This window comes from Xenopus laevis, chromosome 5L (assembly GCF_017654675.1).
Source record: "Xenopus laevis strain J_2021 chromosome 5L, Xenopus_laevis_v10.1, whole genome shotgun sequence".
In the NCBI taxonomy this organism is placed as follows: domain Eukaryota; kingdom Metazoa; phylum Chordata; class Amphibia; order Anura; family Pipidae; genus Xenopus; species Xenopus laevis.
Genome location: NC_054379.1, coordinates 32,432,665 through 32,445,484, shown reverse-complemented (window position 1 = coordinate 32,445,484; position 12,820 = coordinate 32,432,665). Strand labels below are relative to the sequence as shown.

The window sequence follows — 12,820 nt, the reverse complement described above, 5'->3', positions numbered from 1 at the left end:
TTCTTTCACTTTAGACAATTTAAAAAGGAAGAAAGAGAGGGTAGCATTTACTTCATATCTGAAGCTTTGTGCAACACACACTGGGAACGCAGCCTGGCAAGAAGCGCACTTGAGGAAAAGGACAAGTTTAAATCCAATTAAGCAATTTCAGTAAATATGGAAGCGAAGCAAAGTGTAATTAAAAAAAAAAAATGTGTTTTACAACATCTAAAAGCATTTCTCATTCTATCTGCTGTAAAACATGCACTCGTGGACAAAATTAGAACAAATAATTACCATTTGCCTGTATAGCTGCAGAAATGTTTTCACTTAGGCACTTATACACGTTCAACATATCCAGATAAATTCTTCCCAGCTGGATAACAAAAGGATGACCAACAGCTTTACATGCTCTTACATTTGTTTTCAAAATGCTGCCAAGCTGTTTTACAGTTTCGGGGTCTTTCAATATATCAACATTCTGTGAAGGAATAAAAATGGATAAAAAATAAATAAAATAAAAAAAGTGTGAATTTTGAACTCGCCACAATAAAACTCACTCACTTTCTTTTCATTAATATGGGATTTTTTTTTTTTTTTTAACAAGTTTTATTTTCCATTTTTAACTTACAACAGATGATAAGAGAAATAAGAAGCATACCATCATATCTTACATTGTATCATTAGACAATAAAGCAAACATTATGTTCCATATTAGTATTTCTTAGCAATAGCTCAGTGGGCGAGTCATAGTACCCCTAAGGCCTAAAGGCACAGTGGGTCTCACATCCAAGGGGGGGAGGACATCGGACGGACCCTTAGACAGTTAAATCACACTCAGGATTCACTTCGAGCCATGATGTCCCGATCCGTTCAAACTTCTCCGGGCAACCACGACCTTCATATGTCAATTTGATCAAAGGGAGTGTTTTATTAACTAATTGAATCCACGTTTGTTTCTTGGGCGGGTGCGGGCTCATCCATTTAATCATGAGAGGGATTTTTAAAAGCCTGTTTATCAAATGGTGAACTTCATTGATAAATACAATTCTAAAAATCCCATAGGATTGAATAGAACATGGGTGAGTTTTTCTAAGGCGAGTTCTACTGTCACATTTTGCTAAATCTGCCCCAAAGTGTATGCATGTCATTAAAAAAAGTTTAGTCCTTGTATACCTGCTCAGGTACTTCACTGCTCTAATTTCATATTGTTAAATATACAGTGAATTAAAGGGGCAAAATAACCCCATTTTCAAAATGATCTTCAGCTGCTTCGGTAATCTTCGGAATGAGACTGGCGCTTTGGCAATTTCCGCAATTTCCGCGAGTTTCAGTGCATGCGCAGTTGCCGTAAAGCAGAATATTGCTCCAACTGCGCATGCACCGATTCGCCAGTCTCATTCTGAAGATTACTGAAGAGAAGAAGATGGCGTCCGTGAGCTCTGCTGGACAGAATCTGCACGGAGGGGTAAGTAAATAGTTAGGAGCATTTGCCCGGGGGGGGGGGGGGGGGACATCTAGGTTGGGGTGTCGGGTTTTTGATTATTAAGGGTTTGTTTCCCGTTTAAGGCTTTGCAAATATATCTGCTGACATTTGTGACAAAGGAAACAATTACTGGAAGCTGCTATTATCTGGAACAGAGAGAGATTTTTAAACATTTTTGTAAATGGCTTTGGCACACAAGGTCAGACAAGTACACGTACGCTACATTGTAAAGAGTATCCAAACACACTGCCTGTCCAAGTTCTCATATGCAAACAAAAGGTATTAATACAACGTTGGACCTCCCTTTACTTATTCTGGGAAGGCTTTCTAGTAGATGCTGCAACACTGTTGTTGGCAAGATTTGCTTCCATTCAGTTCTAATAGCATTAGTCAGACTGGATGATCAGGCCTGCCTCACAAGTATTCATTGAATCCCACAGGGGCATCATCATGTATTTACATAGCACAAGCACAATATGCAATGCTTTAAGGCAATCACCTGTGCAGGGGAAGTGTAATTGCTTCACATTGGTTTAAATATCCATTAAAAACTCCCACCAAATGCAGCTCTTACCTTTGTGGCTTGCTGAATTATACTGTCCCATACTTGATTAGGTAGTAACATATACTTTTCTATTAAATGCTCTTGTACAGTTTGGTCCGTTTGAGCCCCAATCATGTACCCAACCGCTTCATAGAATGTGTGAACCTGAAATAAAGATCATAAAAGCTGCACACAATGGTTTGCCATTTTCGTTTTTTTACGTTCGATCTTCTTTTGCTAAACATTAAAACATCGGCATATGCATAGTCTGTGTTAGGGGACAGAAGATTGCAGCTTGCAATATGAATAGGACATAGCAAATATTTTATATCTACTTGCAACACTCCTTACTATGACTCTGTAATGCCATCATTTCAGGGCAGATTTATCAAAATATGAGGTTAGAGTTTACCACAGAAAAGGATTTTTAATAACATACAGTATTTATTAAATCGTGAACTCTAACTTGCATCACTTCTTAAAATCCCATAGTAATGAAGAGATAGTGGGTGAATTTTTCTGTGACAAACTCGTATCTAACATTTGGATAAATCTGCCCCTTAGTCTCATAAATGGTCTCAATACAGATCAAACGATTAGTCAAATTTACATAAAGAACATACATTGCCTAACCATATCCTATCCCATATCCTGCTATAATTTATATTTTAATGTCTCAAGACCAACTTTAAATTTTACAATCCACATTATACCAAAAAATAAACTTAAAGTGATTCTGTCATGATTTTTGAGATGTAGTTTTATCTCTTAATTACACTGTTTAAACTGCAAATAATTCACTCTACAATATAAAATGTTATTCCTGAAAGAGCATTTTTGTAGTTGTAATATTGGTGTGTAGGCTCCATCTCAGGGCATTTTGCCTGGTCATGTGCTTTCAGGCAGGCTATTGTTTCTCCTACTTAATGTAACTGAATGTGTTACAGTGGGATCTGGATTTTACTATTGAGTGCTGCTCTTAGATCTACCAGGCAGCTGTTATTTTGGATTAGGGAGCTGCTATCTGGTTACCTTCCCATTGTTCTGTTGTTAGGCTACTGGGGGGGGGGGTGATATCACTCCAATTTGCAGTACAGCAGTAAAGAGTGACGTTTATCAGTCACATGACTGGGTGCAGCTAGGAAACTGACAGTATGTCTAGCCCCATGTCAGATTTCAAAATTAAATATAGAAATACATCTGTTTGCTTTTTTGAGAAAAGGATTTCAGTGCAGAATTCTGCCCCAACAACAATATTCACTGATGCGTTTTGAAAAAAAAAACAAAAAAACTTTTTTTTCCATGACAGAATCCCTTTAAAGCAAATTACCGTATATACTCGCGTATAAGACGAGATTTTCAGCACCCAAAATGTGCTTGAAAATCCTACCTCGGCTTATACGCGGGTCAGCTGCCTTACCGGTGAATTTGTAGGCCCGCAACCCATCCATGGGACCCCGATCCTAAGGAGCCAACAAGGAACATCCCCCTCCCAGCCAGAAACACGCCGGGAAGAAAAGCGCAACAGCGCAAGGAGTGTGTGTCACGCTGCCGGTGGTGCGCACGCTGACGTCATCAGCTCAGTGACAACTCCGGGCCGTAACAACTCCGGGCCGCCCCCCCCCCCGCAAAAAATCTTGGAGGGGCCCGGCGCCGGCTGCAGGAAGCAGTATCCCCGGCTCTCCCCTTCTGCCTGCCAGCATCTCCGGGCTGCCCCTACCCCAGCAATCGATTAAACTTTGAAGGGGCCCAGCAGCAGAGAGCAGCTTCCCCTCCCACCCACTAACAACTCTTTGAAGGCGATCAGCGCCTACTACAGGGAGCAGCTTCCTGACTCTCCCCTCCCATTGGAGCAAATTTACCGGTAAGGCAGCTGTCTTCTTAATATATCTATTTCATCTACCAGAGGTTTTTTTTAATCATTGTACTATGAATTAATGTTTTAAGCATCATGGCTTGATTTTTAACATTAAACCGACTGTTTGATATTTCTGAGACTTTTCTGAGTTGTGTCTAGGCTTATACTCGAGTCAATAAGTTTTTCTGGTTTTCATAGGTAAAATTAGGTACCTCGGCTTATACTCGGGTCGGCTTATACACGAGTATATACGGTACTCCTTTAATTAACTGCTCCCATGGATGTCTTGTATAAAAATAAAACTCACAAGACAGAATTAAAACAGCAGACTGCAAAGAAGAAAAGACTACCTGTTGTGGTTGAAGATCACATATAATAGTATTGATATTGTTCAAGATCTCATCAATGAAAGGCATGACTTCTCCAACTTGCACTTGAACAAAGTGTCTACGGCACTTTTGAGCAATCTTAATGAAAGTATCACATGCCATATCTTGAACCCCATCGTGGGTTTCTAAAAAGGAAGATTCAATGTGAACAGAGATACATTTGCATACAACAAAAAAACTGAACTCTATTAAATTCTAGGAAATACTTACCATGCATAAATTCAAATAACTTGTTTACAACAGTCTTTAAAAACTTCCAATGAGCTCTCAGGAATCTGGGGTATTGGCCCACAATGTACATTATGTTTGATGCAATGATGGCTTTGTTGTCCTTCCCACGCTTCTGCTCACAGAGACCAAGGAGATCCTATAATGAAATTGTTAAAAAGACTTGTGAACCTGCATTTAGAGAGAATATTTTCAAAGTTTTCATGCATACAGCTTCTTGTTAACGATTTAGGGTTGACCCTTACTTTTATAACTGTAACGAGAAATCTCTTTTCATCTTCCTCGTGCATAGCTCCGCTGATTGATCCAATTGCCCAGCACAAAGTATTTAGGTTTTTCCAAGACCACTCGGTGCCATTAACTTGGTTATGCAGTTTTTCTGTCATAATTCGCTCTGTATCTGCGTAATCCAGGTGAGTGAGGTATACTGAAAAGACAACAGGTTTATAAGAAGGCTGGAGTAAAATCTTTCAGTCACAGCTTTATTATGAACTAAAAGCACCAATATAAGGGTAAAAAAATAAAAAACATAGCACGAGACAGATATGGTCCGTGTAGCTTTGCAAGTTATAAAGTGTTCTTGCCTGACCCAATAGGGCCCGTGTACCACAAGTTTGGAGTAGAACCCTTTTTCCTTGAAGTGAGCATTTCATTAATATACCAAACGTTGACAAGCAAAAATATTGCAATCATACAAAGAGCCCTTAAAGGGGTGGTTCACCTTTAAAGGAAAACTATACCCCCAAAATGACCACTTAGGGGCACATTTACTAAGGGTCGAATTTCGAAGTGATAAAACTTCGACCATTGAATTGTAGAAATTCGATAGTCTAAGTTTTTTTTGGAGTGAATTTAGCCACATTCGATCGAATTCAAAGCGTTCGAAATGAACGATTCGACAATTTAATCCAACGATTTTCAAAAAAAATAAAAGACATTTGACTTCTAAAAACTTAACCAAATACTGGCTATAGGTTCTAGGAGGTCCCCATAGGCTTACATAGCAATTTGGCAGGTTTAAGGTGGCGGAGTTTTGAAGTCAAAGTTCTTTAAAGAGAGAGTACTTCGATTTTCGAATGGTCAAATATTCAAAGTTTTTGAATTCAAAAATTCACTTTGACCCTTAATAAATGGGACCCTTGAGCAACAGATCACCTGACCAGAAATACTACGGGGCAAATTCACTAAGATGCGAAGTTGCGCCAGGCGCAACTTCGCCGCACTTCGCCAGGCGTAGTTTCACCAGGGCTCCGCAAATTCACTAAAATCCGAAGTTGCGCACAAGGGTAGCGTAAGGTTGCGAAGTTGCGCTAGCGTTGATTCGCTATATAAAGCGAAGTTACGCTAGCGAAGGCTAATTTGCATACGGCGCGAAATTCAAATTTCAATTGAGGAACACGTATCTGCACTACAAATGCCTAGAAAACCTTCAAATCAGCAAATAAAAATTTTATTTTGCCCTACACATGTGCCCACTGTCTAGGTAAGTTGCCATGAGTCAGGAAATGTAGGGGGGAGGAAGGGGAGCCCCAAAAAATTTTCGATCTTTTTCAGCCTATCACCCATCATGTAGAAAACACGCCAGCATTTTTTGGGACTTAGAAAAAAAATTGACTTTTTTTTTAAACAATCCCTATCTACTCTATTGCGCTTCGCCAGGTCTGAGGTGGCGAAGGAAGTCTAGCGTAAAAGGTAGCGTTCAGTACACTGCGCAAGTTAGTGAATTTGCGTAGTTTCGTCTCTAGCGAAAATCCGCCTGGCGTAAGGTTGCGAAGTGACACTAGCCAAACTACGCCAGCGTTCGTTAGTGAATTTGCGCAGTAGCGAAAATGCCAAACGCTAGCGAATTAACGCTAGCGTTCGGCGCTTCGCAGCTTAGTGAATTTGCCCCTACAACTCTAACAGGAAGAAGTGTTGAAGCAAAAGACAACTCTGTCTGTTAATTGGCTCATGTGACCTAACAAGAATGGTTAGTTGGTATGTTTGTGTGCACAGTGAATCGTACGATCCCAGGGGGCGGCCCTTATTTTTTTTTTAATGCCAATTTTCTATTTATGATTACCTAATGGCACAAACGACTAGAAAAGTAGTATTATTATGAAAATGGTTTATTTACATGAAGCAGAGTTCACATATAAACTGTTTTATGCAATAATATTTTATAGAAACCTACAATGTTCAGGGGGTAAAGTTTTACTTTAAAGGACCATTTCTGCCACATAGGCCTGAAGAACATTTTTTTACTGCCTTATGTGCATTAAGAGAGCATGTCACATTTACAGAGCCCTAATTATTTATTTAATAGCGTCTATTTGTGCGATTTATCCCTTAAGGTGTGTTTCCTCAAAAGATGTATGTGACTAAACCAGATTACTGAAATGAGCGTAACTATTCAACTGAAAGAAGGGAACATCTTTCCCTGAGAAATTACAATTCCCCTTAACCTAAGTGATCTTTTATCTAAACATACAAAGGATTATTTACACAGAAAACCAAACATACAGATGCAGATTATATACACACACGCAAGATTACAGTGATACTCGTAAAAGTGTAAAATGGAGTTTCGATGGTACATACATACAACCAAAAAAAGAGTAATGCATACTTACCCAAAGTTTCCCTCATGTTCTTGTACAAGTTGATAGAATCTGTGTCCTTCATAAATTCACGGACCACTTCACCCTGATCATTTTCCACTACTAAAACTTCCTCTGGCTTAGCCATACGACTCACCATCAATAATCGCACCTAAGGGGGGGAAGGGGACGGTTAAAGGTGAACTAAAGTCTAAGATAGAATATTGCTAGAAATGCTGTATTTTGTATACTAAATATAAACTGCACCAGAAGCCTAATAAAACAAATGATTTATGCTTTCAAAGTTGGCCGCAGGGGGCTGTCATCTTTGAAGACCAAGACTATGCACATGCTCAGTGTGGTCTGGGCTTTGGTTGGGAGGTTAAGCTTAGGGATCATCATAAATTATCAAAACAGCACAAGTCAAATATAAGGTGGGGGAGCTCGCCCCTGCCGTTTGAAAATATGATTGTTTCCCTGCAGAGCAGTTAGGGACCGTCTGAAGTTTCCTATCCACAGCAGTCAGAGTAAGTAAAACGAAGGGGAATTTCCCTGCATACAGTCAGGTTTTTTTAATTAAAGTATATTTGAGATAGATTTCTTTTTTAATAAAGAAAGTAAAAATTGGATTTTATTTTTTAGCCTTTGCATACCCTTTTAAGAGCCGTTACCCTTACATACTAAATATTTAAATTAAATGACATTGTTTCCCTGGACAAATAATTCACAGCTTTCAAATGCAGATGTAGACTTTCATATAGTATTAAAGAACTAGTATCACAACTGTGATGCATAAGCTTTACACCTTGCTCTATGGGAATTGAATAACTTATGATATATGATGGGGGGAGGGGGGGTCCAGCTCCTCCCTATATACTTTCTTGTGTATTATAAGCTATAAACTTTAAACAGTCTAGGACATGAAAAAACTGCTAGATTCAGACAGTTCAATTAAGATTTACCAAGAAATAACACTGTAAAATACAACTGCAATATTTGTGCACTAAGAATTTGTAAGGAGAGTCAAAACATTATAATATTTTACCTTTGACAAAACAGGCAAATACAATTGCCTTCTAGGAGGAACGTCAAAATGCTGACTGCCAGAAAGTAGTGGAGACGCTGATGTTGAAAACGGGCTCTCCCTGTACAGCTCTGCTGCTAGATGGTTCCAGTATTCAAGGCAGATTTTGAAAATTTCTGTCTCTTCCACTTCAGAAACAAGCAACATATAGTGCAGAGCCTAGGTATATTAAATTAGGCAACAAACGTTAACTAAAACAGTTTAAAAAACAGACATGCATGCTACACAGTGTTTTAAAGAAATATACTATATAGAAGAGGTGCTGGGTTCAATTTACCCCCTAGTAACCAGGCAGCTGTTTAAATGAGAGACTAGAATATGACTAGAAGAGGGCCTGGATAGAAAGATACATAGCCTGGCAATACTGGGGTCCTGAATTCCAGCCAGTGCACCATCTGCAAAGAATGTGTATGGCCTCCAAATGTTTGTGTGGGTCTCCTCCAGGTTCTCTGTTTTTTCCCCCACATTCCAAAAACATACGTCCAGGTTAATTGGCTCCTGAGAAATTTGGCCCTACTGTGTGTGAATGTGATAGGGACCTTAGACTGTAAGCTTCCCTGGGTCAGGGATGGATATGAATGAAGTATTTAATATGCAAAGTGCTGTGTAATAATAATAATTATAAAAGAGTTAATAATTAATAAAGAGTAACAACAATAAAACTATATCCTCAGAGAAATACTTTGGCTGCTGGGGTCAGTGCCATCCATTTAAAAGGCAATAGATGATGTCCTTTCAGTATATACTATATTTCTAATGCCCAGGTGACTAAAACAATATGCAGTGCATGCGATAGATGGCTATTGTGTTAATCTAGATTATTGTCAACACTTGCCATTGTTATACAACACAACGCATTTTCACTAACCTCCATTAGCGTTTCTCTTAGGTTGAGTCTTTTCTCTATAAGTTGCCCATGCTCTTTAAGAAAGGTACAAAGAAACAAGCTGAGGTTCTGAATGAAATTCTGTTCATCATCTTTCCCATTTGAATAAGCAAGACGAATATTTGTATTCAAAGGCAGCATCTAAAAGAAAAAAAAGAAAATGAATAAAATATAAATTTGTACATAAACAAGAGCTAGTAATGCACTAGTATTTCATCTCTCTCTCTCTCTCTCTATACACACATATATACACATATATACATACATATTTATATATTGAACAAGGATTGCGGCACTCACAGGGTTTTAGCGAAAAAACAAAAAAAATTGTTATTATTAAGCCTCAACGTTTCGATCCCCCACAGGGATCTTCGTCAGGAGCAAAACAAACAAAAATGTTTGTTTGTTTTTGCTCCTGACGTTTCTCGTTATTAAATCAAAATTCTATATTGTTATTTATGGTCCTTGATGATGTCAATTTATTTTAGTTTTGTGATGTAATCTGAGTTACTGAAACTAGCTTATAATAAAAAAATAAATGAAAGCCCATTGTAAATTTGTGAGGATATTAGAAGTCCTGCTAGACTCCATGACCTGTATAAAAACAATTGGCTTTCATCCTTGTGCCTGAATTACAGGTGTCAGGACAAACAGGATATGGCACTAAAAGAGAACACAAGTATTCAAATGAAAGCACACCATGCAGAATGCTTAAAAGTAATGAAGACTTACCTGTTTCAGCTGCATCATGGTCAGTGTAAAAAGTGTTACAAACTGCTCCTCATACTGGCTCACACTGACTCCAGCAATCTCAGTGAGGCACTTCAAAGAGACGTTGCGGAACATGGGAACATTTAAAAACTGAAAAAGTATAATTTGGTTTTAGTAATGAGAAAAAAAATTCCATACAAGAAATCCACATATAACTTCATAAACTGCACCTTATATATAAGTGTGCTGATGAGTTTGGTTTCAAATATATATCCTAGAGGAATCCAGTTGAGAAATCGAAGAAGTGTTTCCAGAGTAGCATGAACGAGTGGAGCATTTTGAGAATTTTCCTAATAAAAATGTAGAACAAAATTGAGATTAGCACAGATTAGCACAAACATAATGTTCCTATAGTTCAGCATGAAGAGTTTTTTTTATTAGAACCATACCAGTTTCTATTATAAAGAAAAGCACAGACTAGGGAGATACACAAGCACAGTTGGAGGGTCTCATATTTCCCTGCAGTCAGTTATGTTAAAAGTTCTATTCAACAATGGTATTTGTGTCAACATTCTTGTACTAGAAATAATGTCAACTAAAGCACAACTACATCAATTTTGATGCCTTGCCCTCAATCGCATCCCGAGCATTCCCGCTGGTGACTGCAAATACACTGCAATCATAGGAAAAGTGGATAAAAAAAAAGTAGTGGTTGTGTTGGAAATTGTCAAAAGTAGGGAGTAAATAACCCCTACTAACTGCAATATAGAAAGCTGCAAGCACTACACACTATGCTGAAATGTTAAAATATTTTTGGCTGTGGCAGAAACAAATTCACATTACACTACAAGAGCAGCAATTACTGTAACTTACCATTACAAACTGACACAGCTGAAATATCTGGGAGAACTCATTGCACATACTGTCAAGGGAAAGAGTTTCAGTTAGAGATCAGTGAAGGGTAAAATATATAAACATTTAATAGAATATGTACGGGGCCCCGTGATTTCGAATGGCGGCCCTGTTCCGTAGCATAAGGTTTATTGTGATGTTGGTTAAGCAATTGGCTTCCGTAGATTTCCCATAATATAAACAGGTCTATATCAATCTCAGGTAAGGCCAGGGTCACCAACGAGAAACAACGGTCACATAATGCCAATTTATTTAAAAAAAAAACAAAGGATACTTCATGAGCAGAGAGCACGGGTACATATTAAACTAACCTGTCTTTCAGGTGTTTGGCTTTCACTTGCGTTATCTGACCAGTGGAAAAATCAAAAACTTCTTCGCTTAACAGCTTCAGAATGACCATGTTGTTCTGACAGAGGCTCTCGCTGGTTCTGCTTGCTCCCACAATATCGCTGATAAATGTGGGCCAATGTTTAGGCCATTCCTGTTTCAATATCTAGAAATGAGGAAACAGATGAAAGATACCATATTTCCCAATGCCCATAACATAGCTGCACCTGAATGAGTGGTCTATCCTGTGATGAGTATGCATCACATGACTTACAGTAACTTGTGTCCTAAAACATGACAAATCCTTTAACAGGATTTCCCTGAGAACTTTCATTAGTATAAAAGCACTATTCCTGTGGTCTTACATATTTTAAATGACTGTGATACTTCTCTATGTATCAATCTCTGTATCAACTTGTTAAAGTGTTGCAGAAGAAAAAAGTCATTGCAATCACTTATTTATATTGTATTTTCTGCAGAAAAGATAGCCCTGTATCTTAAATTCAGATTATATGGCAACCTTGATTATGTGGTTAACGGTCAGATGGAGTAAATTAATGGCGCTGAAAGAAAAAACAAAAAATCTTTCTAACAATGTAAAGTAAAATATAATATAATAAAGGACTGGGCTATGTTCTCTGGACTAATTGCCTTCATCTCTTTGAGTTGTGGTCTGTACCTTTAGTTCTGACTGGATACCTGCCGCGCAATTTATTTAAAACACATTTTAAATAGAATATACAAGTAATAATGAATTTGATAGTTCAACAGTTTAATAATCCAGCTGTAAACCTCGCCTGACTTCGATGGAGCTTATTAAACTGGAATGTTAGGGTCATGGTGGCAGGCAGTTTGGTTTTTTTCCCTAATAACTTCCATGTAGCTCAAAAGATGCAATCTAGATGTAATCTAGCTGGGAACAATGCTAGATTACATCTTCTTTGACCCTTCCCAACGATTATGGCACCCAAGGCATGTTGTTTGCTGTTGCGGTCTTGCCAAAAACAACAACAGAGCACCTGTCACCGCTGCTGCCGATATGGAATGTGGCAGAGCACTCATTTGAGCCTTTTATAAGCAGACAGCTCTGTGTCAGTCAGGTCTCTTCCCATTTTTTAAGAATGAGTGATGACAGGCAAACAGATGTGTTTTTATGCCTGCTAGTTTTCACTAGAAAGCAGCAGTTAAAACACCCCATGTGCTATTGGCCTTATGCAGATAGCCTGTCCCCGGCAGACTTATTCATTGCACGCTCGGGGCTCATTTATAAACACCGGGCAAATTTGCACTTTGGCAGTTACCTATGGCAACCAATAAGATTATTGCTTTCACTGTTCAAACTGCAGCTGGTTTAAAAAAAGCTAATCACTGATTGGTTGCTATGGGTTACTGCCTGGGTGCAAATTTGCCCAGTGTTTATAAATGAGCCCCTCTGTGTGTAAATTCTTGGGTAATTTTAATAGGGATGCACCGAATCCAGGATTCGGCCTTTTTCAGCAGGATTCGGCCGAATCCTTCTGCACGGCCGAACCAAATCCTAATTTGCATATGCAAATTAAGGGTCGGGGAGGGAAATTGCGTGACTTTTTGTCACAAAACAAAAAAGTAAAAATGTTTTCCCCTTCCCACCCCTAATTTGCATATGCTAATTAGGGTTCGGATTCGGTTCGGTATTCGGCTGAATCTTTCACAAAGGATTCGGGGGTTCGGCCGAATCCAAAATAGTGGATTCGGTGCATCCCTAAATTTTAAACATTTATGGAATAAGGGCATTATAAGGCTTAACTCTATCATGCCTCTTCAAATAAAAATGAATCAGACTCTTTGCCTGATAACT

General features: G+C 38.5%; 1 protein-coding gene across 2 annotated transcripts in view; it reads right to left on the bottom strand.

Moving 5' to 3' along the window:
• The window catches only part of xpo1.L (exportin 1 L homeolog), a 58,806-nt gene that overhangs the window by 13,602 nt on the left and 32,384 nt on the right, over nucleotides 1-12,820 (bottom strand). For both annotated transcript variants that reach the window (XM_018262839.1, XM_018262840.1), the window contains 12 exons: nucleotides 10,968-11,149; nucleotides 10,618-10,666; nucleotides 9,975-10,094; nucleotides 9,766-9,894; nucleotides 9,016-9,174; nucleotides 8,109-8,306; nucleotides 7,097-7,235; nucleotides 4,730-4,911; nucleotides 4,467-4,623; nucleotides 4,218-4,381; nucleotides 2,040-2,174; nucleotides 277-460 (listed from right to left, as the gene is read on the bottom strand). In XM_018262839.1, the coding sequence (XP_018118328.1) occupies nucleotides 277-460; nucleotides 2,040-2,174; nucleotides 4,218-4,381; nucleotides 4,467-4,623; nucleotides 4,730-4,911; nucleotides 7,097-7,235; nucleotides 8,109-8,306; nucleotides 9,016-9,174; nucleotides 9,766-9,894; nucleotides 9,975-10,094; nucleotides 10,618-10,666; nucleotides 10,968-11,149 (1,798 nt within the window). The remainder of the gene's footprint in view (nucleotides 1-276; nucleotides 461-2,039; nucleotides 2,175-4,217; nucleotides 4,382-4,466; nucleotides 4,624-4,729; nucleotides 4,912-7,096; nucleotides 7,236-8,108; nucleotides 8,307-9,015; nucleotides 9,175-9,765; nucleotides 9,895-9,974; nucleotides 10,095-10,617; nucleotides 10,667-10,967; nucleotides 11,150-12,820) is intronic.